The 27488-nt window shown below is 38.8% G+C and overlaps 1 protein-coding gene across 1 annotated transcript in view; it reads left to right on the top strand.

Moving 5' to 3' along the window:
• The window catches only part of MYO9A (myosin IXA), a 107150-nt gene that overhangs the window by 67748 nt on the left and 11914 nt on the right, over positions 1-27488 (top strand). The window contains exons 15-34 of the mRNA XM_063314255.1: positions 458-565; positions 4906-4981; positions 5138-5278; positions 6222-6261; positions 6761-6883; positions 7529-7609; positions 8544-8654; positions 9833-9955; positions 10279-10428; positions 10997-11316; positions 12731-14362; positions 15116-15203; positions 15853-16068; positions 21155-21267; positions 22503-22663; positions 23307-23515; positions 24303-24419; positions 25219-25407; positions 26224-26271; positions 26774-26885. Coding sequence (XP_063170325.1) covers positions 458-565; positions 4906-4981; positions 5138-5278; positions 6222-6261; positions 6761-6883; positions 7529-7609; positions 8544-8654; positions 9833-9955; positions 10279-10428; positions 10997-11316; positions 12731-14362; positions 15116-15203; positions 15853-16068; positions 21155-21267; positions 22503-22663; positions 23307-23515; positions 24303-24419; positions 25219-25407; positions 26224-26271; positions 26774-26885 — 4158 coding nt within the window. The remainder of the gene's footprint in view (positions 1-457; positions 566-4905; positions 4982-5137; positions 5279-6221; positions 6262-6760; positions 6884-7528; positions 7610-8543; positions 8655-9832; positions 9956-10278; positions 10429-10996; positions 11317-12730; positions 14363-15115; positions 15204-15852; positions 16069-21154; positions 21268-22502; positions 22664-23306; positions 23516-24302; positions 24420-25218; positions 25408-26223; positions 26272-26773; positions 26886-27488) is intronic.

Below are 27488 nucleotides of genomic sequence, written 5' to 3'. Positions count from 1 at the left end.
GAAGAGCACTATTGAAATGTATTATTGGTTTTGATAATCAGAAATTAATGCATTTATATCTGAGCTAATAACCCTATTAAGCATCAGACTGTATGATATACACATATTTGATTAAAATAAAGTACATGTTAAAATTTGCAGCACTGTTTCAGTGTTCTTTCTAGCTGATGAAAATAAGGTAGGCCAGGTAAAGTCATTTTAGCTACACTGTTACCTTTTCTGTACTTAAATTGCACTTGAAAGGCTCTAGGGTTTTCTTGACATTCCTTCAACAGAAGAATAACACACCCTGTCCATTCATCAGAATTGCTTGAAAGAGTGACCAGCCAGAAAGGAGCCATACATTTTGAAAAATTCTGTGTCAGTAAGGCATTGTCCGCACTGTTCTTGACTCTTCCTTGGTTTCTGCGTATGTAATCGTTCTCTTTTCTCCATGTTTTTGTTTTGCTTCCCAAAGGGCATGATGATGCGGTTTTGAAAAATGTGGATAGTTTTAGCTTTCTCCATCACCCAGTTCATCAGAGGAGCTTAGAGATCCTACAGAGATGCAAGGAGGAGAAGTACAGTAAGGCGCCGTGTACCACCATCTCTCTGACATGACCCTCACACACAGCAGGAAATGGAAACCAGGAGCAAGCTGTGTTAGCAAGGGTGGGCAGCCCTGCTCAGAATGTCCCAATACAGACCTTAAGTCATGTTAAATCAGTGTTTCTCAACTTGGGAACTTTAAGATGTGTGGACTTCAACTCCCAGAATTCTCCAGCCAGCCATGCTGAGAATTCTGGGAACTGAAGTCCAGACATCTTAAAGTTCCCAAGGTTGAGAAACACTGTGTTAAATGATAAACCAGGGAGAATTTGGAAGGTATTTTTAGTGCCACCCTACAGGGACTTTCTAGGCAATATGAGCATTAAAGATTAGCAGTTGATGCCCTGAACCTTTCCTTAATCCTAAACTCATCTTCCATATTTGAGCCATTTTGTCAAAGTAATTACTGATTTTTTCCAGGAAGATTGGCTCAAAATTCTTCTGCAGCAGTGGCGTTTAGAGTAAAGGAAGAATATGCTGAAAAGCACTAAAACTTTACTTATAGCCAGAATCTCTTAGCAGAATTTGACCTTATTTTCATTTCCTTTTTTCTTTTATGCAATAGCATTTACATAGGAATTTTTAAAAAACCGTCCTTTAAAGACTTTAGTGCAGCTTATATGAACCTGTAAGCTGTCAGAGAACACCTTTCATTCTAGAGAATGGCAAAGCTGCCCTTGGTCTCCATTTCCTTCTCCTCACTTCTGTTTGTTACATAATGAACTAGTCCTGCATGAAAGCCAGGCCCTTTGCCTTTGTTACTAATGATGGCTGGATTCCTGTTGTGGGAGGAGAAGGGGTCCAGCAGCATGAAACATAACCCCCTCTGCCCTAAAGAGTAGCGCATGGTGTTTCAGTGTAATAACTACATTGAGAGCCTACCAAAGGGTACCATGATGCTAGCTTGCTCATTAAACAGCTTTGCACATGCCATAACAAGATGATTTCATTGTAATGACCAGATGCATCATCGCTGCTCTTCAGAAAAGGGCAACTAAGTTTTATATCCAAAGTTTGCCTGACTCCTTGTATGGAAATGAATTCAGACTTTTGGTAAACACTTAGATGCATTGCCCCAGAAAGCCTGTTACACCTTTCAGTTACTTCTTTGAGTATAAAGATTTGTCACAAATGACATATTGCTGCTTATATTAATAAAGAAAATGCCCATCTCTCATGTATATCTTGAATATATGCTGGAGTACCATCTCCCACAAAGATGGGTACTCTGTGTGAAGATGATGTGGATGGTAAGTCTTGACTTAGAAGGATTTCTTTGCTTTTGAAAGGGGAACGGGGTGTGATTTGAGAGGGTTACTGTAGGGGGTTGACGTAACATTTTCTGGCTGTGTTTCTAATTCAAAAACAGGTCTGAGTGGAACTGCATAAGAATTGGTCTGCTAGTCCATATAAAAAAGTCCATCTAATCCAACATGGAGAGCTTGAAGCTAACAGTCTGATCAAGTTTTTCTGTATTTGATATTAAGTTAGATAAAATGCAAAGACCCAATTGTCGCTATGGTAAATAGCTACTGATCAAACTATTCATGAAAGTAAACTAGGCATCAGAGTTAGTAGCTATTGCCATACACTCTAATATCAAAACCCAGCAAGTTGTACAATATTTCATCTGAAAACATCCATCCTCCTGAGTCTATTCCTAATTAATCATTGAATTCTAGGGTTCAAGAAGGAGAAGTTCTGTATCACTTCTCACTCTGTTCCCAATCTTGAAAAACTTCACTGTGTCTCCCTCTTTCTTAGCTTTTCCTGAACCAGAAATTCCCAGTATTGCTTCAGTTACCTGAGTTCAGTCTTCCCCAGCCTGATGCCCCCCCAACTCCTCTATCACTTTGACAACAATTCTCAGCCCAGGCAGAAAGGGTTTTGGCTCCGCTGGCTTGGAGGGAAGAGAGTTGCTTGTAGGGTATCACTTTGGGAAAGACTTCTGGATTTGCTTTTTACTTTTTCTGGTTCTACAGCATCCTTTTTTGAGGTAGGGCAACCAGAGCTCTATAGGTTTAGTATAACAGTGTTAGGATACTGGCTATCTGACTCTGTTTTTGTACTTACACTGAAGTTGATTTTGATACTCAGTCTTCTAAAGTTGTTGGCTCTAATGACAAGGAAAATTCAGATACTACGAAGCTATTAATTTAACCATGGCGTTTCTGTGTAAAGTAATTACCTGTATTCTGCCAAGCTATGAAGCTTACAGTTTATTTGCTTCCTAGATTACAGAAAATTGGCTTTCCATGTGATTAAATGCATAGTGTGATAAATTGTGGTTGACAAAATGTGATGAGTTGCTACTCTGTGATCTTCTGCATACACCTATGGTTTGCTTCGGTTTTTACTATTTTGAAATAATCTCACGTCCTCTGCAAACTTAGCTGTGTCACTGACCACCACTGATTTCAGGTCCATGGACCCAGCATCAATATTTGCAGAGATCTTCCTTTTTGTTTCCTCCATGTAATCCCTTCTGGCTCCCCTATTAATAGACATTGGTTGATAAGAGAATCTGTCCCTAAATTCCTGATTTTGAATGTTCTTACAGCCTATTAATAATGTCCTTAATTAAAGTGTGCATGAACTACATTACTCATGCAATAGATAATACATGTTGGTTTAAAGGCTACAAAAGAAAATTGAGGTTATGTGTTAATTTTAAGGTGTGGAAGTGAGTACTTGCCAAGGAAAATATTACTATGCTGGTTTACTTAGATGAGTACAATAAAATTTAAAGCTAAAGTTTGAGTTTGTTGAATCTCTTCATGTAATAACATATTTTTGGTTATCACAGACTGATATGTACCTTTGCAGTTGCAGTTGTTACTAGTGAAAAGCTTGAGACAGAGAAAACAGTTACAACTCTGTCTCAGGGCTTTGTTTTGCTCTTCTGCTCAAGATCTTTGTAGTCAAAAATAAGCAGTAACGTTTGGCTGAAAAAATTCCATTTCAGTTGATACTTGCAAGTCTGTCCCATTTTGCACGTTTGCTTAGCTTTGCTAATTACTTCTGAGAGCAAGAAAGCTGTATGAAATTCACTGATTCTCAAAACTATAATCTTCCACTTTTTAATGTTAGGAAACGCCTTATATCAACAAAATCTGAAAATAATAGTAATTGTTGTTACTGTATAGTGTTGGGTGGTTCAAAGCATGTAATTCTTCAAAGAGTAAGTTAGTAGGATTGCTACCATAGTCGTTTCTAGAAATCTTTACAGCAACCATCTCTTTTCCCAGAATCGTGCAGCTATCCTCTGTAGCTACTATATGATCCCATGAAAACACACAGCTACTTTAGAGTTACAGACAGGGGCTATGTTAGCACCCTGCATTCTCCAAATCTGCTTTATGGAATCTGAAGTGCTGTTTCCCTGTGAACTAGTCTAGTACCAGAGATAAGAAGACGGCTTTCTTAAAGCCACCAAGTGAATGCGTGATGGAGGTGAAATTGGTACAGAAGCTTGTGGATTTTGTGTTCAGAAGGAACAATTGTTAAACAACGTTAAGATGGTAGTGTAAGCTTTCAGATAATAGAAACATTAGCCTTTCTAAAGCATGGTATACAATATTCGTGTATTTGGCTATTTTTAACTGAAGACAGAGAGGTTTGACTGGAATAAGTGCAGTCTTCTATTGGCTATTGATCAAGCAGATCTCCATAGAGATTTTGCTTCAGGCAGAAATGGAGAGACCAAAAATAGTGAAGTATGCTTGCTAGGGTCTGGTTGCTAAAGCCTTGCAGCAGTTGTGAATCATAGCATGTTAAAAAGGGACCACTCATAAAAATTGCTGTTGTTAGTAGCAGTAAGAGGCTTCATTTTGCAACAGGTTATGACTGTCATGTGGTCTGTATTTGCCAGATGATTAACAAATGTAGGTAATTGGGAGGGTGAAACAATTTTCAGATATTCTTAACATAGTTTGGAACTTTTTTCTTTCGTAAATTCTAACATGTATCTTAATTATGATGACCAATGCTTTTAATGCCAGGTGACTTTGACTGACAAAATCCCTTTGAGGTTTCCACCCCCTGCCTGAAAAAGAGATATGCATATATATTTAACAAGTTAAAATATGGCTTGTATGTAGGATTTCAAGTAGTTTTTATGGCAACTGACTAGAAAATGGTTTCCCTTATTTTTAGAAGCCTGTCAAATATATCACTTCACCTCACACCATATTAAAATCCTATTGTCTGCATGTTCCATTTTTAGCATATATTGCAACAATCCTTTTTTAAATTTGATCCAGTGAATTTCCTTCATGCAAAGTAGAGCGTTACATTTTTATTGCTTTACTGCTACAGGTATTGCTCGGAAACGTCCAAGAACACCCCTTTCTGATCTGCAGGGAGTTAACACTATTAACGAGAAAAGCCAGCGGTAAGTCAGTCAGTGAGAATGCTGAAGAAAGAGCTCTGTGTATGAAGCTATGACTGTGCTGCGTGATGTACTTCTCTTTTTAAATAACTGGCATTTTCTTTCCCATTCTCTGTGGGGGGAAAAAAAATAAAAGTGTACTACTTCCATACATTGCAGCGATGCATACGGAGTGTGGAATAGCAGGATGGGCCTCAGACAGAGCCGACTCTCCAGCCCCAGCAGTTTCCTTGACAAAGATGGGATATTTGTGAATTCAACTAACAGCAAGCTTTTGGAGCGCGCCCACGGCATTCTCATGTTAGTGAATATTTGTACTCTGTTCCAAAGGTGGCTTGGATAACAGTAGATACAGGATAAGTGAGGGTAAAAAAGGCCCCACTTTGTCCTCAGTATCTGAGGGGCATAGAATTATCAGTTGAAGAGCCTCAGCAGCATGGTGCATCTTAAAACAGGGTGAAGGTGTTGTTTTTTTAAAATAATAAAGCAGTAAAAGTCCTTGAGCTCTGCAAAAGATGCTAATATATACACTTGGAGTGTTAGAGAAAGGATGATCCAGATGTTGCTCTCCAGATGTTATCTTCTATAAGCCCTAACCAAAACAGGTAGAAGATGAGGGGAGTTGCAGTCCAACAATACCTTCAGGGCTGCAGGTTGCTCACCCCTACACTAGTGATTAATGTGGACTATGTTCCCATGGGATGCTATCAAATGAACATGGAAGCTACTAATGAGCTACTTCAGATAACTTTCACATCCTCATCCTGTCTTCAGGATCTGTCTCCAATAAGTCTGATATGTAGAGAAAAACTTTTAATGTAAGCTTGATCTCTTAGAATTTAAATTGAAAAAAAACAACACCATCTTCTACAGTTTCTCATTGTAATTTTATAAGTTTCATCACCTAATTCCTTTATATAGTGTAATTTCCTTAAAAGATGCAAATAAAATAACGGGGTGACTGTTTAGAAGATTTGCTTATTATGAAATATATGTTGTGTTCAGGATTATAATGTAGCTTGTCCCATGACGTTGGGTGGTTTGAAAAGCTTGGTATTTTTGACAGTTTGGTATGCTCTCAGATGTTAAAGGTATATAAGAAGAAATAAATCACATGAGCCCAGAGCTCATTCCAGACTTGTTTTGAGGCTTGGTGTTACATCCAAACCAAGCCTTTTTTGTCATGAAATATTTACAGACTAACAGTGTAATCCTACTCTAATTTGGCTCTTACCCTCCATAGGCGAAACAAGAACTTTAAAGTCAAGCCCAGCCTCCCAAAGGTGAGAGAATTCAGCTGCTTGGCTGAAAGCACTGCTAATGGATCTAGTTAAAGAGTTCCTTCTGGCATGACAGTCCTTCCTCATGTGATATAAAATAATACAGGAAACAGGTCCTGCAGGATGTATACAAATACCTATTCAAAATGTAGCATACACATTGTCTTTTCATTTGCTTACATGAGGATATTATCCATGTATAACTCCATGAACAAAGAATGCTTTTTCTCTTGTGGACGTAGTAAGTGTGCATGCATGTATGTGTGTATAAATATTTGTTGAATGTGCCCGAAATATGGCAACATACTTATCAATGAACAATACAAGGATAACTCTTATGCTGGTTAGCCTTCTTTGGGATCCGGGACACAAATGTGGGATGCAAGTTTGTTTGTAGCTCGGCGCTTAGTTGTATGCCTCCCTGCAGGGTCCTCCTCGTACTGATTTAAGCTTGAGTCCCTGCCAGTTTCTCACAAAGTTTTCTACTTCTCTGCTTCCTCAGCACTTGCTGGAGGTGAAATCGCTCAAGCACCTGACAAACCTGACTCTGCATGACCGTATCACAAAGTCTCTTCTCCATCTTCACAAGAAGAAGAAGCCCCCAAGCATCAGTGCACAGTTCCAGGTGACTTACGTGCTGTTCTTTGATTCAGGAAGTGTAAATTCAGGGGAAAAAAAACCCATCATCTTGGTCAGAAGTTTTCAAAACTTTTCGGGCTATGGAACCTGTTAGTTAGAAAAAAAAATTCCCAGAATCCCTAATTAAGAGGCAAAGCTCTAAGGATTAAAAATTGGCTTTTTTAAAAAAAAAGCTTTAGTTCCTCATGGACCCCATCAAATTGTCACAGAAGTCTTAAGTTTGAAAAACCCTGATATTTAGTCCTGGGTGGCTCTACTTTCAGAGAAAACGAAGGTTATTTTGGGTCTGGTTCGGTGACTAGATTTCAGTAAGAATAAGAGTGACTGGCCCAAAGTCACCCAGCTGCCTTTCATGCCTAAGGGAGGCCTAGAACTCACGGTCTCCTGGTTTCTAGGCCAGCGCCTTAACCATGACACCAAACTGCCTCTCTAAATATGCTAACCGAAGCTTACGGTTAAACATGAACAAATTTCAGAGCCTCTATTGCATCCTCCCTTTTTTCTCTATTGTTTGAACACAACTGCTGCTGGATGGTTTTGTTGTACTGTCTGCTTCTATTCTCACAAAGGAGAGATACAAATCTAAATAGTGATTGCCGAAGTCAGTGCTGTGTTTTGTTCTCCACTTCAGGCTTCACTTACCAAGTTGATGGAGACTCTTGGGCAGGCAGAGCCCTATTTTGTCAAATGCATTCGCTCCAATGCTGAGAAGGTAAACCTTTCCCCAATTTTAAGTGATTTGCAGCTAAAATACATTCAACTTGTGATTTGTCATAGAGCTGAAGATTAAAGAAAGCAGAATAAAATGCACTACCTAAAGCAGTCACAACACAAAGGCAGGTTAAAATAGCAAAGGAAAATATCAAAATGAGATATTAAATACAGCAAATAGTACTTGTGGATATAAAAGCTGTTTTAAGGCACAGCTTTAGGACAGTGCAGGTAATAATGTAGAAAAGTCAACTTTAAAATTCTAATTTTTGACATGCATTTAGTGAACCAATTTGCAGACTGAATAATTTCAGTGGGTTTAAAATGTCCCCTATTGTCTGCTGGATGAAAAAGTATTATTGAAGCAGTATTAATGTGGAATGTTCTGTGATTTTTTTCCAATTTGGCATAGCAGGCCTTAGTTTACAAAACTTTGAGTGCAGAGTTTGGGAGGGCGGATGGGAGGGTCATCTGGCTGTGAGAAATTGTGAATGGAGCAGAATTTTTTGTTAGACTCTAAACCTGCACATCTTTACGAAAAAGGAGGCAGTCTTGTGTCCAATGCCTGTTAGGCATATCAAGATACAATATTCCTGATTTCATAAGCTATGCCATTTACTTCCTCTTGCCTCTTTGTTGCTAAATATAGCGCAGGATTAATGTCTGCATAGGTGTTCATACTAAGATAGGCATTAAGCCAAGCTTGTAGATTTACTGCATATTTTGTTTTGAAATTGATGAAGTTTGGTGTCAGCAGTAATGTAGGCAAAACTGTACAACACTGTTAGGCTTAAAATGCGGGACGGTTTGCTGCTTTGTGAAACTGTGTAGGCTCCTTCATCTAAAAACATGCAAACCCAGAACTGAGTTAAGTTATCCATGCATAACTGCTTCCATGGGTGAGTTCGTTCAAATCATGTATTTTGCTTTTTCAGCTTCCCTTGAGGTTCAATGATAACTTGGTGCTTAGACAGCTGCGGTATACAGGAATGCTTGAGACAGTGCACATCCGGCAGTCGGGATATAGCTGTAAATACTCTTTCCAGGTTAGATTATTCTTTCTTGGTTCTCTGAAGGTTATGGTGGTGGTATAAAGGGTCTGAGAGCAGTTGAGTTGGCTGGAAAATAGTTTTGTTTAAATTTTGAAAAAATGTGACCTAAAGAAATATATGCCAGGTTGTTCCTGGAGTTATTTGTGAATCCAAATCTACTTCCAAATCTACAGAGTTGTGTGTGGCAGTATTTCTTGTGAGCTGCCTCAGTCCATTTGTATTTCTTAAAAGATTAAGAAATTAACAGGAATGTACTCAAATAAATGAATGAAGATACAGGAAGGTGAAGAACCCTCTGTGGCTATTCTTCTAGAGGAACATGATCCTGAAATGTGTTTGTGGGAGATGCACGTATCTTGAAATAAAGATATACATTGTGTTCACAAACCATCATGATAATCAGAGAGATGCTTTCACTGTTTCTGTTGCATTGGAGTTGGGCAGCCAATACATTTAAAATAATAATAAGAATTGGTCTTAGGAACTGAACTCCGTGCAGAGTGAGGGTCTCCACTGCATGCCTCTGTAAATGAATGATCAAACTAAGCATAAAATAGTCTGATTTTAAGGAGTTTTATTCCTTCATTTATTCCATATTTGTATTTGTATTTATCTTTATATTGAAGCTGTAATTCAGCTGTGACAGGCAGCTATGTAACATCCTTCTAACTTTTCAAAATATTTGGTTCCATTTTTATGTTTTACTTTTTTAGCCTTCCAAAACTTTGTTCTTAATATTCTTTGAGCTACTTTTCTTAAAAGAAAAGCTTTAAGTAACTACACAACATGAGTGTCCAGATAGGTGGGATGTGTGCGTGTGTGTGGGGGGGAACAAGGGGGCAAATGACATTACAAATGCTTATGCTACCAAACCTTTTAATGCTCTTAATGAAGACATACAACTTCACAAGTATACATTCTCCTAGAAATTTTTAATCTTTTCGTGGCTGATCACGTATCTGGAATGGAAATCCAACTGGATTTTTGTTTTGTTTTGAATGTTTTAGTCAGTAAGCTCATAACTTTTCAGGTCTCTGTAGTTCTTTTAGGTCTGTGTATTGAAAATGAGTTTATATACAAACAGTTTACTAACATGAGTTTTTTTATAATAAACTGACGTATGAAGAGTTTATAAATGTAACAATATGGTGATGGTGTGTCTAAATTTCCAGGATTTTATAGACCATTTCCATGTACTTCTCCCACGTGGCACTGTCCCATCTAAGCAGAATATTGAAGGCTTCTTCAGGAAAACAAAGACTAACCTAGATAGTTACCAAGTGGGGCGAACAATGGTAAGTTCCAAATACTGTTTCGTAGACAACTTTGAAAAGGATATTTTATTATGTTCTTTCCTCATATGCCTTTTTAAAAAAAAAAATCCTCTAGACTATAGACTGAGATAATTTCTATGACATAGATTTCAAAGATCCTACCTCTGAAGGATGATAACTTAATTCATCTCTCTGTAAAGAGAGGCTGGAAGAATCAGTGTGTTTCTTTTGACACATGTGCAGTGGCAGATATTTTCCTGAAAAAAACACGTCTGTGTGTGTGTGTCAGGTTGCTAATAGGGAAATTGAATGGCATTAATTGCAATTGTCCAATTATCCATTAGGTGTTCATGAAGGAACAGGGGCGACAGCTTTTACAAGGACTGTTGCACAAGGAAGTGTTGCGAAGGATTATCTTACTGGAGAGCTGGTTCCGGACTATGCTGTACAGGAGGCACTTCCTGAGCTTGAGGCAGGCTGCTGTGGTCATACAGGTGGGTATCAGTAGCCTGCTTTCTTAACTTTAAATCCTGAGGATGTTTGGCTTACTCTCAACACAGAAGCTGTTTCAGTGCAACAATTAGGCTGCTTTTACACAACACAGTTAAGCTAATTATTGAATGTATCCATTTTCTGTATTCATACATTGCAACAAACCTTAAACCAGCCTTCTTCAGAAGTGGAGAAGTTTATTCAATGTATTTATACTCTATGTAAGAAAATTACTTTCTTGTGTAGGATTCTAACTAACGTTTAATTGAATGTCTTTCTTCATGGTTATCCCCAGTACAAAATTCTTGGGTGGATTAGTATTTCTGTCCGTGTTGAAACACAAGCTTTAAAATGCTTGCAACCTGTAAAAATAAGGTTTTTGTACTTAGTTGAAATATCATAAATTTATAAATTAGTATTTAAGGGTAGAAGATTCTTTACAAGAGCTATTCAAGCTATTGGCTTCAAATAAAAGCTCATTATTGTGTCAGTAGGGTGGTGATTCTACTAGATTGTTTTCTAAGAAGTATTGGAAAATACTTGCTCATTTTTTAAAAATTCCCTGGGTAGCATTGCTGGCGTCGTTACCAGAAAAGAAAAGGAGCTAAAGCGGAAGAATCCCTGAACAATTCAGCCTTTTTAGACCAAGCTGCAGTGGTTCTTCAGGCATACTGGCGAGGTTACATGGCGAGGCGAAGGTTCCAGCAGATGCGGTTAGCGGGCTTCATTATCCAGAGCTCTTGGCGGGACTGCTTAAGGCGTAGGCATGCTGCAGCAACATCTATCCAGGCGCAATGGCGGAGCTACCGCATGAGGACTCTCTACAGGGCCAAGAGAAACAAAATAATTTTGTTGCAAGCAGCATACAGAGGCTACAAAGCACGACAGAGGTAACGCATGCACTGTTTTGGAATGGACGTACATGTCTAAATGAAAGAAGACCTTGGGAAGTATTGGGGCTAAGTAGTTGATGCAAGAGATGGGATGTGATTTACATAAACAGAACAAACAAATGCACTTGTTTACAGTTATGTTTCAGATGCGCCACATAAAATAGCTCTTGTACTGTAATGGTATGTGGGAAACACCTTGGGAGACGGCAAAGTATCCCTATTTTATGTGGCAGCATCTGAAACATAATTGTAAATGAGACAGCAGGAGATTTGTACTTTCAGACTTGCAAGATTCTGTTAATGTAGCCTTACAATAAAGTAGAATTAGCTCATCTGGTCATGTTTCCTGTCTGGTCTACCTGGGAAGGCTGACATTTACCTATCTACATATTTACTTACTTTGTAAGTAAATTTGAGTGTTCTTACAATCACTGGTTCACTGCCCTCTAATCACCTGGTTTCCAATATGGTAATTTTTTTATTCATATGTATATAATTTTGTTCACTACAGTGTGTAGAATAAACCACTATTGCCTGGGTAAGCTGTAACTTATGGTTTATAAATCATAATGGCTAGATTCACATATTGCAGTAAACCAAAATCTCACACAGATATATTATTGCTTAGCACATGAACATAGCCCCTGTTAAATAAAGTTCTGAGGACAGATCATACTTCAAATGGTTAAACATATGCTTTGCATGTGGGAATGTCCATACTTTCAGTTAACATTGCTAATTAAGGATTCATTTAACAGTGCTAAAGAGGATATGAATTTATGAGCTACTAACACAATAGACCAGATTTGCATAATCTGGTGCTCTCAACATGTGTGGAACTGCAACTCCCATAATCAGTCAGTATAATCAGCCTTCACCACAGTCATTATCCATCATGTGTGGGGATGAGGATTGTAGTCCATACAGTCTTCCCCAACCTTGATACAATGGCCATTCTGTCTGGGGAATCCTAGGAGTTGAAATCACTCTTTCGAAAGGTACCTAAGCTGAGGAAGAGCTGTGTTAATAGATAGTACTACGGTTTGTGTAAAGCTTTGCAGTAAGTCCTGGTTTGTTTTAACAATAGTTGCAGACATGTCAGTTGTTACATTTATATAAACTGCACTGTAACAGAAAAAGATAGAACCTCTTTCATGATACATGAGGATATTTATGTTCTGCCATTAGTAAGATGTACTGACTGGAGAACTGAGGGATGTGTTTATTCCAGTGGGAATACTGAAAATATCCAAATAGCTTTATACATATTTGATGCTTCCTATTTAATAGGGGAAGTAGGATGGGAAGTTAATATTAATGGAAGAGAGTAAGAGATCATAATGAAGGGAAGTTTGACATATTTGCAGTCATCATATCTGTCCTCTTTCTCTACCTATTCATCTTTAAACAGGTTTACAACATTAAAAGAGCAGCAATTGAGTGAAGCATCACTAAAGAATAGACTAACAAGTAAAGGTGATAAATTAACACTAGGGTGTAGCTCAGATATTAAAGATTCAGACCCTTCTGAATGGGAAGATAGTTCATTTGAAAACAGAGTGAAAGCTGTAGAAGACTATAAATCAGTTACGGACAATAGAACAGACCTATCAACTTCGTTATATAAGCATCATGAGAGGGCCAACAGCCAGGGTGGAGTGAGCATGGAAGAGGAAGTTCTTGTAAGAGAAAGACCAAAGTCACTGGAAGATCTCAACCAAAAAAAAGGAGTTCGTGCAAAACGAGAGAGCCGGCGGATGCGCGAATTGGAACAAGCAATTTTTAGTTTGGAGTTGCTTAAAGTTCGATCAACAAGTGGAACTTCTCCATCGGAGGAGCATCATTTGTCCCCTGAGCTTGTTTCTGAAGGGATGCCCTCTCCTTGGAGAACTCCAGAGAGTAAAAGCTCTCAGGGAAGTCTAGAGAAGCTGAGCCGGGACCCCCTCTTACCTCAGGATCACAATATACATCCTAGAGAATCACTACCTGATAGTCCGAAATTTGATGATGATGATGATGATGATGATAAAGGCATCTCCAAATTTGCTGCCGCTGCTATAAATAGAAATGTATCAGAGAGAAAGAGGTCAATCTCAAGTTCTGAATTACCGGACCTCCTTGCTGCTAAAGAGCTGCCAGCTTGTGACTCTTATGGTGTTGTCTCCAACATGCGTACAAGAGAATCATTAATTTCTAGTAGTTTGCCTACATTTTATCTTCCACCACAAGACAAGCTGAAAGTTGGCTATTCAGTGAGAGGCAATAACCTAAGAAACAAACAAATGGAAATGGGGAGCAATTTTTTTCCCCCAGAAACGAAAAAGAATGTTCAGCTGGAAAGGGCAAGACGGAGTACAGCCTTACCTGAGGATGGCCAAATTTCCTGCAGCAGAGAATTCCCAACTCCGACAGCTGCAGAAGTGCATCTTTCTGATACAGTTATCCAAAAGTTGGAGAAGCTAAATGTTGAGAAAGAAGAACGCCAGAAACGAAAGCAGATGCAGAATGAAAAAGAAATGATGGCACAAATACGACAGCAGACGGAAATTTTGGGGAAGCAGTGTAAAGTTTTTGAAGAGCTTCAGAGACAAGAGAATGAACAGAACAGGATTCGGGACTCTTGCCATGGGACCCCTCTCGCGTCGCCCAAGAGAATGGACCGGGCTCAGTCTCTACTCATCACAAATCCTCAAGACAATCTTGCAGCAAATACAGAAGCCACCTCATCAGTGGACCTTAAATCTCTTACTGGCCCCAAAAAAGGAACTCCCCCTACTTCCCAGATGGTCCAGAAGGAAAAGACTATCCTCAAGGTCTCAGAAAAAAAGGAAGGTCAGACCCCAGTCATCCCGGAATCTGCTGGAACAGATTGGTTGAATTTGCAAATGGGTGCTGAGCCTCAGGAAAATGTGAGCAGTCTACCCGCAAGGGAGAAGCGGTTCAGATTGCCTCGGATGTCTAGCCAGGGCATGGAAAGCTCTTCTAAGGAAACCAGAGTTGGTTCCATTTTCTTTACACCAAAGGATAGTCATTTGGGCAATACGTGAGTACCATAATGGATGCGTGTACTTTACATTTCCATGAAACTGCTACATAAGTCTTCCTTGAAAATAGCAGCCTTGGAAGAAGAAGAGAGAAAGAGAGAGAGGAAGTTCCCAGAGTGTCAAGGCTTCATAGGTAGCCTGGTTGTAAATCTCTTTCTCTCTCTCTCTTTCTCAAAGTGTAGATAAGTGCCTTTGTTGCATAGAATTAGGAAATCGTACATACACAGGCATTCTGAATATAGTGACACACAGGAAATCTGCCCTATATTTCTGTCAGTCCCAAGGTTCAAATCCTGGGTCTCTTCCTCCTGTCTTTTCGAATTAACAGACTTTTGGCTGCTCTTTTCTTGGCCTCGAATTTCTCTGCCATCAGTCCAATGTTTACAAAACAGCTGGCTGGCATGAAAAACAGGGGCTCCCACTTTGCTGGCTTCAACCCTTACAAATAAAAAAATATAGATATGAGTATCAATTGAACTCTCAGTAAAATACATACAGAATTGTGAATATCTTATGAATATCTGATACAAACTGTGTGCAACTTCTGATTCTTTTAAGCTCAAAATATTGACCACCCATTCTCTAGAACATTGAACCAAATAGCAGCAAAATTACAAGACACTGGTTTTGCAGTTCTAGGGAAACCCAATGCAATATCTCTGTAGGGAGTTGATCACTGCTTTCCCATACTATTTATTTTTGACTGTCTGTAGTCTACTTCAAGTCAGTCTGCAATCATTTTGTTTTTTTAGCTTTAACAAAGAATCTTCATCACCTCTGCTTCTTCCAAAAGAAGAACAAAAAAAGCCACTGAAGCTTCCCAAAACAGATAGAGGAGAGGTAAGAAACATACTTTTTCACCAGTAAGTCATTTATTTCTCTTCCAAAATCATCAGTACTGTTAACATGAGATGAACTGTAGGAAGGAGTATAGGGTTTCATCAGCTGGAAAGCAGATGTAAGATCGAAGAGTGCTACACCACAGTGCTTTTTTGTACTGTGGACCTAGTTTTTATGTGGTAGCAAATCTGTTTCTCAGCTGTATGCTTCAGATTGTAGGCAGGGGTTCCCATAATTGAGTGTTTGTTCAAACAAGCACTGTATATAGAAAACTAGGGAGAATCTAGTTGAATACCTTCTCTCTGGCATCAGATTGTCTAGATTTTGTGCCAGGGGAATCTCCACTTGCATTTTAACATGCCGCTCAGCCACAGCTTTGCCACTTCAGTGTGAACCAGGTCCTGTTCTGCCTGAACTGGCTCATCGTTTAAACTATATTAAAGGCAATGATGGCATCATTCCTACTTTTCCTGTGTTTTCATTTCTGCTGTCCATCCTTTTTTGTTGAGAACCAACTTACTTTGTTGTCTAAACAAATGTTGCACTTGGAAGATTTTTTTTTAATCCTTATGGTTCCATGTTCCTTATCCTTGACTTGTATTTTTTGTTTGTTCATTTCATATCATCTGTTTTATCATTTGGTATCAAGCAGGTTGCCCGACCAGTCCATAAAAAGAAAGCCCGCATGGCACGGACCCGCTCGAATTTCTTGACTAGAGGTGCTTTTGCTGATTGGGAGGGGGATACAGAGGAAGAGGATTGTGATGACAATCTTGAATTCCTTCTCTCCTTTGAGCATCCTCCTCACCTTGAGCCTGGTTGTGCAGTCAGGCTTGGGCAGCCCTGTCATAGTGACTCTGAAATGGTAATATATTCAACAAGCAGTTGTATGGGAGCATTTCTTGGCTAACCCTTGGCAGTACTGACATCTTCTGCTGCTGTTTCTCCCATCCTGTAACGGTATTATTGGATGGGTAACCTCTAAGAACACAGTCACCCAGGGCTGATGCCTCCCGATGTCAAAGTTTAGGTAGCGTTTTAGAATATCTGTAGCAATTGTTTCTTCAGTAGGGCCCTGCAATTATAATTCCCATAATCCCCTTCCTCTGATGCACTGAATTAGAGGATGTAGAGCTGGAGAAGGCTGAATAGCTATTGTATGTCTCAGTTCACCAGTTTCTAACCTTCCATCCTATTTTTAAAACAGGTAGAAGATAGAACCACCCTAGACTATCTTGGGATGAAATGCAGTCTTGAGTTGGGCAGTCAGAAATATGTCTGGTCTAGTAACACAGGCAGATAATTTCAACAGTGATTTTTTTTTTAATTTTAGTATCTGTTGCAGAAAAGGAAACCATTTTGTAAGCGATAAATCTCTTATTGTTCAATGGGAGTTCTAGCCTCTGCACAGGAGAGTAGAAACGGTTTTTCTAAAATGGGTGAAGATAGTTCCCAAATGCCTTTTAACTGAACAGAATACCATTAATGAGACACTGGAGCAAATTCCCTCAGATAGATATCTGGACTTCAATACCCTTCTTAATGGCATTTCCTATGGAAGTACCATTGAATATTTTTCTGGATTTCCTGGAGCTCAAGCTCATAAATTGGGTCCGCAACTGAAGCTGTGGGAAGAATCTAAAGCTTTGAAGTGCATCTCAGTCCAGCAGAAAATATGTGACAACCTTTTTCATGTGAGGTTTCAGTGCTGATATTTTATTAAAGCAATCCTCTTTCGAAATCCATGTTCATGTATACAAGCTGTAGCTGCAAGCCTGAAATTCTCAAACTAGGTTTGATTTTTGCTGGAATGTCTTGTCTTAGTTTGAGACAGCTGGTGCTCTGTCCCTTGGAATAGGTAAGCAGGAAGACTTAAGTTTAAATGCTAGTTTGATATGGCTCATACATCATGCATCTCAGAATTCACACTGCCCTGCTTCAAAAGACTGTACGTAATTTTTAGTTTATAGACCATAAGGATATTTCCACATTGTTGTCAGGCCTCCCAGATAATAGCATTGCATGCCAGGTATGCAGGACATTGATTGATCTTAAAGTCCAACTGCCCAGAGTCCCTCCTTGTGGGGGAGATGGGCGGTGATAAATTTGATAAATAAAATCAATCAATCAATCTACCATTTTTCTCCAATATGGTACCCTGATGCTGGATGGATAGATGGGAGTTGTAGTGCAGGACATCAGGAATATACTGTACTTGACTAACCTTTTATACCGCCCGTATACAGAATATCTCAGAATAGTATACAGTAGATTTCGACAGCAATTTAAAATATAAGGGATACAATAATTGATACATTTTTAATCATAGACAACACAGTTGCTACCTCTTCCTTTTTGTCTTTCCTCCCTTGATATGCAGACAAGAACAACGGTAAATTTCCTGGATTTCGTAGTGGGTGAGTCCCTAAGGCAGTGTTTCTCAACCTCAGCAAATTTAAGATGGGTGGACTTCACCTCCCAGAATTCCCCCAGCCAGCCATGACCTAAGAGATGAGTTTTACTAGAACCATTACTAGGACCATCCATGTAAGCAGGAGAGGAGGAGCCAATATAAACAACACCCAAACCCACCGAAAAGATTCCGTGGCCAGCGGTTTCAAAATCCATTAAAAATTCAAGCAGAAACAGCAGTCATATTTATTCTGTCTCATGCCATAAAATGTCGGGGAAGGTTGCACTAAAGAATGTGAGAAAGGCTGAGTAAAATTTTCAGCTCACTACATGGGACTCTTTAGTTCTCTTTAGTTCCCTTTCCTGCTTGCTTAAGAGATTTGTCACTCACATTGAGATGCTTAAGAACGTACCAGATAATGTTTGCATTGAATTCATTTTACTTAGGAAGGCTCCAAAAATCCTTTCATGTAGAAATGGTGAGGCAAGGGAGAATGTGCTGTGTTCTTGGAGGTTACAGTACTGTTTCCACCAACAGTAAATAGTTTCAGACTGGGAATTGGTTGAGATTAAAGGCGCTGGCTTCACTGAACTCTCTCCTCAAAAGGGGCCTCATCCCTGCCACTTTTCAAAACACTCTGTTGATTCTCCTGCCACCATTTAACAGATGTCATTTGCATGCAAATAGCCCTAGATCTTCACTTACTTTGCATCCTTTCTCCTTCCATGCTACTCTGGGTGCTCCATCAGCTTTTTCACTAGCACACACACCTATTTGCACCTGCATGCACACTCAAGCTCTGCTTTTTAAGTTTATGCTGAATTTCATGACCACTGTTACATATGAATGGTAAATTATAGATGTCTATGTATGTATGCTTGGATATGTAATATTGCTCAAATGTGTTTAAAATTGTCATCTATCTTTTGTTTAAGGGTTTTTTGTTTTGCTTTGCTTTGCTTTGCCTTTCCATCTTAGTTGTTTGGAACAGAATATAAACTGTGTTGTTAGACTGATAAATTTTCCTGCAGCTCATTAGTGTTCAGAAAATTAATAGCTAGTATTTGCAGAGGCTGTTTTTAATCAGGTCACACTGGTGCATATTTTGAGCACATGAACATGAAGGTTATTTATTCTGAGCTTTCAGCACAAGAGGCGCGTCAGTTAAGGAGCTCTCCTTTGCACACAGGGTTGATTAATGTCACGAGGGAGAGGAAATGGGTTATCACCTCCACACCAGTTGTGGGTGAACAAAAGCTCTGCAAGTCACTGTTTTTGCCATTTTTTGCACGTTGTTCATTGTCTCTGAGTACATTACTGTACGCTTGGCATTGATTTTTCTTTTTCATTATTGAATGCCAGCCACTCTGCTGCTGGCTAGCTGACCAGTTGGCCTGGATGAGGCCAGGCAGGAAGGTTAGAATGATTGCCACTATTCCAATTGGTTCATGCCCAGAGCTGAATATTGCAGAGCAAAGGGGCACAGCATTTTTTTTTAAAAAAAGAACCTGAAATATTTTGAATTCATTAGCCTTCTGGCCTGCTGTTATAACTGGTCTGGATTTTGCTTTTTTTTTCCAGTAACGTAACTGAAACAGGTCTCAAATCCACTCGTCTAAGAAGAGAAAGAGGGTATAGATATTTTTAAAAAATCTTTATGGAGGTATAGCTCCCAAATTATCTTCAGTATGCAGAGGAATTTGGAGGTTATGCTGTTCCTGCTACTATGCCTGTTGAATGCAGTTAGAGAGAGACATGCAGGGGTTACAATTCATCTTTTAACAAAAAGGAAAATGGATTGTATTTGACTTTTTTTTTTTTGCAAGTAAGCCAGGAAAATAAAAACAGCTATAAGGAGTTACTCTTTTTTGTTGGAATAAAGAGAACAAATGAGGTTTATCCAAGTTATAATGAGTGAGGTTGAAGCATAGCTGCAAAAGATGTAAGAGTGCATTATAACTTGGTTTCCCAGATGGGTCTGTGGAGCCATTTCTAGCGGATGCTTTTTTCCCTTTGTTTGTCAGGGGTTTTTTGTTCTTTTTTTTTTTTTTTTGGTGAATTGTATTTTTCAACATTTGACCAGTTGTAGAACTCTAAAAAGACTTTTATTAGAAGCTGTTTCCTTTGCATTAACCAGTACTGCTTTTCCAATGGATATGTGCCAGATCCTGCCATGTACTTGAACTGTCAGCATTCCCCACTGAGATGAAATCACATCTGGAGGGCAGTAGCTCGCAGTCCCCTTTCTGTTCTAGCAAATTCAGCATAACCTTTTATGTGAAAAATATATTTAGATGAAATACCATCCTCAGTATTATCACTGTATCCTGTTTGTAAGGGATTAATTACATTTGAAAATGGAAAGCAGTTGATCTTTGAGAAGTGGAATATAATAAATCTCTCATGCTTCTTGTTTTCTTTTTGAGCTGTCCTTTTTTCTGAAAGTTTACTACTCATGTGTATTTTGAATGATTATGTGCCATCAAGTCAGTGTTGACTCTTAGCAACCACATAGATAGATTTTCTCCATGATGATCTGTTCCTAACCTGGTTCTTCAGGTGTTCCAGCAGTGTCTCATGTATATAAATTTCCATATTGTTTATGTTTATAAATAGGATTGCCCCTCTGAACACTTTTTTATATATGGATTTTTTAATATATATAGAAAACTGCTTTATACCAAGTCAAACCTGTAGCTACTTCAGTGTCACCTACAATAGCTAACAGCAACTCTCCAGATTTTTATATGAGGTTCTTTTCCAGCTTTACCCAAAGTTGCTGGGGTCAACCCTTCTGCAAAAGTAACCTGCCAATGAAGTCCCAGTCTTTTTAAAGAAAAAAAGATGAAAATATTTATTTTGGATCTAGGGCTGTTATAGGAACAGGAAATTCAAGGCCTTCGGCATAATTTGTGGACAGCTCCAGCTCTCCATCCCATTTCATTGTCTTCAACCCTCATTCATTCTCAACCAAAAACACAATTTCCAATAAAGACCTTACCTGTTTTCACAGAAAAGGTCATATAACAAGCCTTTCTGTTGTAACAGCACCTTAGTGCGTGAGAAATTTTAAGTGGAGACAACATTCACCAACTAGCAGTCTCCATGAATACATCAAAGAGAATATTATTTTTAAAGAATCAAACAGTACTTCAAACAGACTTTTTCTGAATTACAGGAGCCAGGTTTCTTAGGAATACAGTCCATAACTGCCATTTCATCAACGCATATTTTTATTCAAAAGCCCATTTGTTTTGCTTTGAAATTTTATATTAACATCTTGCTATTCTTCCCAGTATTGATTTTCTGAACTAATAATGACAGCATGTTGTGCTGCATCTTCTAGTCTCTGGCTTTAATCTGTAGCAATCAAGCAGAAGGGAAATCAAGTCAGATTAAAAACATCTTTTCCATAGTGAGTGTTTTTCTTTCTCGCAGCTTAAATATTGAAAGCACTGTATAGGTTGATTGTGTCTCCTTACAATATCAAAAGATACTGCCAGCATTAAAGTATTTGTTACCTTTGAAATTACTGCAGATGTTACAGCGTTCTGCATCAAACGAAGGCCAAGCAAAGCTTCACAAAACAATGTCTCAAGGAGAGATTGGCAAACTGGCAGTTGCCCAGAAGATTGTAGCCATGGACGGAAGGTATAAATTCTCCAACAAGAAAAAAAAGAGCAAGCCTGAATTAAACATGATTCGGGGGGTTTTCCTTAGCAATTTTTTAGAATTCACTAAACCTTTAGCACCTATTTTGCTCAAAATTCTGTTATGGGTTGGAGATGACAGCAGTGCTTGTTTAAAATTATTTGGGAAATAAATGGATTTCTCCATTTCTTGCAGTGATTGAGAGTACAATGGCTGGAGAAAAAAGGAAGCAATAGTTAGAATATTCAACCTGTGGCTACTAGGATTTTGCTCAACATATATTCCATAAAATCAGTCTGAATTCATATGAGATGGACCCAAATGAACTGAAGTATAGAATAGTTTATCATACATTTTATAATATGTCAATTTTATTTTTCCATATATAGATATATTTTTGCAGAGAAATTTTTGACAAGCAACTAGCACGTTTTTGTGGCTCTATTTAATTCAGTATAGAAAGCAGTTATGACAAATGAATAGTTGGCAGTTTTGAAAGACTGAGAAGCAGATTCATGACATTGCAGAGTTTGAACCTGTCAGCATAAAAAGATCAAATGTAGCTGTGTCAAGTCAGCAGTAAAATAACAATGGAAATGATAGTAGTAGTAGTAGTAGTAATGATAATATTGAAAACTAACTTTCCTGTAATTTTTAAAAACTCATAATACTGTAAGGGGAGAATTTCTGCTCAAGGAGTAAGAGAAGGAAAAATACAGATCATTGGTACTTAGTCTTGGATTGCCTGCCTACCATAATAGTGCTATCACTAGGAAGGTGGGTGTGTGTTCACACATATTACATCAACTAATGCAAAAATCTGAGACCAGTGCAAATTGAACCCTCACTGATGAGAGATCTCCCTGCTGCCTGTTGATTTTATATTAGAGCCAGTTCAAATACAAATAGACAAGATCAGGAGACAAGATTACCTGCATTTTAAAACTAGTCCCATATTTTAACCATACATTTTCCCTCTAATATAGGATTGTTTGAAAATGGGGATGTCATGAACCAAATCTCCTATTAAAAGGTGGTGTATCAGTCCCATATGCTCTGAATGATGCATCTTTAAAATGGATTTTCTTGATCCATCTGAGATAGTACAGATTGGAACGAATTGGGTTAACAATTTTTCTTAAGGGGCAAGAGAGGAAACTTGCATGGCAGTAAGGAGACCTGGATAAAATAGTCATCGTGACTTGAGGCATCTTCTCTTCCCATTTGTCATTTAGTAGACCTCAAAGAGCCAAGATGAGATTTTGGGGGAAAGGAAGGCAGGGGGAGAAGAAAGCAAGCAGGGAGAAGCTTGCTACCCAGTCAGAGCTGTTGGAACTGTATCCTGACCAAGATGCACCAAGAAGAGAGATGATTCCAGGTCTACAGCTTGAGGAAGGTAAAACTGGCAGTTTCATACCAATGTCAAGTAGAGAGTTGATAAGGAAATGTGTTGCTTCTGCATGTTGCAGAGAGAAAAATTAGGTGGTAAATCAGGGCTTCATAGGTGTGAGGACTGGCTGGGCAAATCACTTTTGTTACTTATCTTGGCTGTTATAGAATCATAGAGTGGGAAAAGAGCTCAAAATGCAACCTCCTGCTTTGTGAATACATACAATACTTTATCGGTGCTTGATCAGTTGCTTGACTTGACGGTCATGTCCAGCATATGAATAATCTTCTGGTTCTTCTACACTTCATCAGAAATCCAGGAAAGCAAAAGACTAGTGAATTTATCCTTACTGTCTGGCGGAAGTCATTGTTCCAAGAGGTTCCAGGCACGTAGTGCAGAGTTCTCATTTGAGAGCTGATAGTCCAATTTGCCTGGAATCCTAAATTTTCTAGGATTTCCCTACAGTGCTAGGGGAATCCCATGCATGTATACAGGAGCTGTTTCTATCCATTATGCTCCACACACCTAAAGAAGCAAAAGATTGGGACCTCGGTGTTTTCAGTTTCCCTGTTTCCTGACTGGGAAAATGGCTCTGCTTGTTCTTCTCAGTGGAGTTCTTAACAAAACCTGCATTTCTTTGCACATGTAGAGCTGACTCCTCCAAGGAGTCCTGAACTGTCGGGCATTTATCGAAGGGAATGTAAAGAAAACAAAGAGCCATCTCCAAAGGTGAAGCGGAAGCGCAGCCTGAAAATCAGCAATGTAACTATGGAACCTGCACAATGGCAGAACGATGCTCTTCAGATCATAACAAGTGCTAGTGACTTGAAAAGCATGGACGAGTTCCTCTTGAAAAAGGTAACCTATATTTAGAAATGACCATGTCAAGGGTGATGTGTTCCATGCTATATACCTAAATCTGCAGCTTTACCAGCTAAGTATACTTACTGGCTTTCAGTCTGAACAAGGGATAATATTGTTGCCTTCATGGGCTGATTTTATGGACTTCATGGAAGCATCTGGCTGACCTTTATCTACTGTATTTTTGTCCCGTTTGTCAAGCAACTCTTGTATATGAAGCAACAAAGCTTAGTTAAAAGGGAAATAGGTCCTGCCTCTTTGAAACGCAAACCAACAAGGCACACACAAGAGATGGGAAGGCAAGTACAAAAAAAAAGGAAAAGGAAAAGAAGAGAACTCAGTTCTTCAAGGCTAAGATGGAATGAAATACCAGCCCTAAGTAGGACTGATTTTCCCTTGCCATTCTTGAATAGCAGTTCATAGTCCAGTGGTCATCTTGCCTCTGAATAAATCTGGAATGTATTGCCTTTTATTCCTGGTGGAAATGTCTGGAGAAATTTTAATGTTCTGCCTGGCACAGGAGAATAAAGCATGTTTGTTACTGCTGTAAGTTCTTTGGGCCAACTTTGTCAACATCTGGACCCAGGACAGTCAAAGTTCTGGACCCACCATAATCAAGCGGAATACTATTTAGGTCATTAAATTAAATAGGGTTGCCTTACAAATAGTTACCAATGGTAGCCGTCTTACTAGTGTCTGGGAAATTGTGTGCTTGATCTGCATCGTGGAATCTGTCACAAGGTAAGTTTTGAAAAATTGTCTGATTTCATTCTGTGGTTTTCAGATGAATGATTTGGATAGCGAAGACTGTAAGAAGGACACTCTTGTGGATGTGGTATTTAAAAAGGCTTTGAAAGAATTCCGACAAAATATCTTCAGTTTCTACTCTTCTGCATTGGCAGTAAGTTACATGGCTACTCATGTTTTAAAATAAAGTACTACAGGTGGGAGTTCCTGGTGCAGCCAAACTGTGCAGAAACAGCCCTTGATGTTTGGGGAAATGATTATTTACTCTAATAATACATTGGGTTTCATAGAAGAACTTCTGATGTTTCTGCTTCTTCTTGTTGTCATTATCATAGTATATCATGTAACAGCAAGAACCTTTGTTTCTGCTTTTGGGAAGAAAAGAGGAAGAAATACAGGGCTAGAAAGTTCAACTGGGTGCGTTTCAGGAAGATGCTTCTTCATGCAGTACAAAAAAAAATTGTCTCATCCTCCAAATAATAGTGAACGGGATGAAGAATGAAAGGAAATGAGTCATTTGTTTAATGAAATCAGTAAGAGTGGTTCAAGCAAGTATCATAGGAAGTGTGATTATGACGATACAGAGATGGAACACATCAGGTGCCACTCAGAGCTGTGCAAATTGGGGAGTTCATGCAATGCATTTTTATAGTGCCAACTTCCTCAAGCTCATATAAAGCAACGCATACTCTGGGGTAATATTCTGAATCCAGAATTGGGGCACAACGCCTTTCCTGCCTGTTCTGTCACCATGCAAAGAAGGAAAGACCCATGCTTGTGTTGTTGAAATCTAGGCAAAAAGCCACTGTTACCTGCCTTTTCCATCATTTGAGTTTAGTACTGTGGTTATGTTTTTTCTTTGGATATTAATTTTTATTTGTTATAAATATTTTAATACATTTCTGCCCTGTTTTTAGAACATTCACAGTGTTCATTTCTTCATGTTTTAATAGATGGGTGATGGGAAGAGCATCCGCTACAAGGACCTTTATGCACTGTTTGAACAGATTCTAGAGAAAACCATGAAGCTTGAACAGAGGAACTGGAGTGAATCCCCCGTACGGGTCTGGGTCAATACATTTAAGGTGTTTCTGGATGAATACATGACAGAGTATATGCCTCTGGATTATTCTGCTTCGAAGGTAAACTAGTCTGCCACAACCTCATATTACATCCCATTGGCAGAAGGACAACGTTCTAGTTGTCCTGTGAAGAAGGACATTGGTTCCTGCCACATTAGCTCAAGCTACATGCATGATGTTTTTAATGCTACTTCACAATATAATTTCCTTGCCTCTTGTTACTAACCAACAGAATTTGAAAGGCTGGCTTGCAATAATGTATAACAAGTTTTATGATCACAAAGCATAATGTGCTGTTGGAAATGAGCTTTTCTTTCATTTGAAGTAACCTGAATGCACATGTACCATTCTGTTCTAAAAAGGCCTACAGTGGAGAAAAACGTAACAAACCATAATTGTATGTCTGTATATACATGCATAGTTTAAGGCTTATGTTCTCAAAGAAACTGAAGTACAGTATGTTGGAGAGAGCCGGCAGCTTAGAAAAATATGCAGAAGCATAGTGGTTAGTAATAAGCCATAGAGGGGACTACTATAGGCCATTCTGCTAGTCACGCAAAATAGGTTAATATCGCCTTCCAAATACCCCTGTTCCTGCCAGAAGCCATGACAGCAGAATTCTACTTGGCACTTGTTAGCTCTCTCGGTTCTGGCTCTGGAGTGCCAGCATAATGAAATATTGAATGTTATAGGAATATCTTGGGCAAGGGAAGAAGCAGTAGATGAGATAAGAAAAGTCCATCTGATTTTAATAGCTCCTTGAATTGCTTTGTAAACAAACAAAGATTATATAAGAAGACAGAATTAAACTTGCAAATGGAAGCAAAGTATTCCCAAAACTACTGAACTGTTTTATTTTGTTTCTCATTGTTTTAGGTGACAAAAACAGAAAGGAAGAAGAGACGAAAGAAGGAAGCAGATATTGTAAGTTGAAATACTTCTTTTAATGTGAAGAGAGTTATTAGAAATTATATAGGCATATATTATGTTCTGTATGTCTAAATGTTTGCAGCAAGTGCGAGAATTCTCTGTTGGCATTTAATGAAGTTAACTTCCTGATGCTTTGCCACTTTTTGAGACAGGATAAGATAGGCTGGGATGGATCGTGAGTCTGATTAAGAAGGACATAATGATATGTTATATTTTTGATATCTGAAAATTACAGTAAGCAACTTTCATTGTTGAAACGGAAGGTTTGGTAGAAGTTCAAGGAATGAATGTAATGCATGACATTCTTGAACCTTCTGAGAATTAAGCAGTCAGTGTTGCCAAGAATGCCCTTCCAGCATTCCAGCCAATTTTATTTTATTTTTTTTGAATTTTGAATTAGCAGCTGTATGAAATACTTTCGTGCAGAACGGTAAATATTCAGATTATTTTCAACTGCTGTTAAATGTTAAATTGCTTTTTCTGTTGTTGTTACTAGGTAGAAGAACATAATGGCCACATTTTTAAGGCTACTCAATATAGCATCCCTACCTACTGCGAATTCTGTTCCTCCTTGATATGGATCATGGACAGGGCCTCTGTTTGCAAATGTAAGTGTGAACTGTTAATTCTCATGCACTCTATTTCTTCCTCTTCTTTCTTACATTTTCTCTCCTTAGAATATTGTTAGCTCCTTTAGTCTTTATTCAAATGTCATGCCAAATACAGAGCGGCCAATAGTAACTATTGTATTATACTTTTAATTTTTAATTATAACTTTGGAACCAGAGGAGACTATATTATATGAAGTGCCAAATCTGTATAGAGAAGCATTGTGCTTTAGTCTGCTACATTCCACAGCCCTATTATGCCCTCACTCTTGCCTTGTCCACATGATGGGGATGAATTAGGTTAAAACTGGCACAGGTTTTACAGGTTCCACAATGGTTTAACAGCTGAAAATGCCAGAAGGAAGTGCTTAGCTCCTTGAATGTAGTCCTTTGAAGTTCTTCATCCCAGATTTGCCTCATAATGCTAGTGTAGTCAGGAACTGAAAGGGAGAATGGGCTGCTCCATTCTTTCCTGGCCCAACAACCCTTCTTTTATCAGTGTTCCCTCTTTGCAGGTACATTATCTCAACACATGCAGGCGTGGGAACACATTTGCCATCTCTGTCATGTGCATGTCCCCCCCACCCCCGGGACACAGTATGG

Source organism: Candoia aspera, chromosome 13, assembly GCF_035149785.1.
Source record: "Candoia aspera isolate rCanAsp1 chromosome 13, rCanAsp1.hap2, whole genome shotgun sequence".
Taxonomy (NCBI): Eukaryota; Metazoa; Chordata; class Lepidosauria; order Squamata; family Boidae; genus Candoia; species Candoia aspera.
Note: the sequence above shows the minus strand (reverse complement) of the source record. Positions and strands in the feature narration are given on the sequence as shown.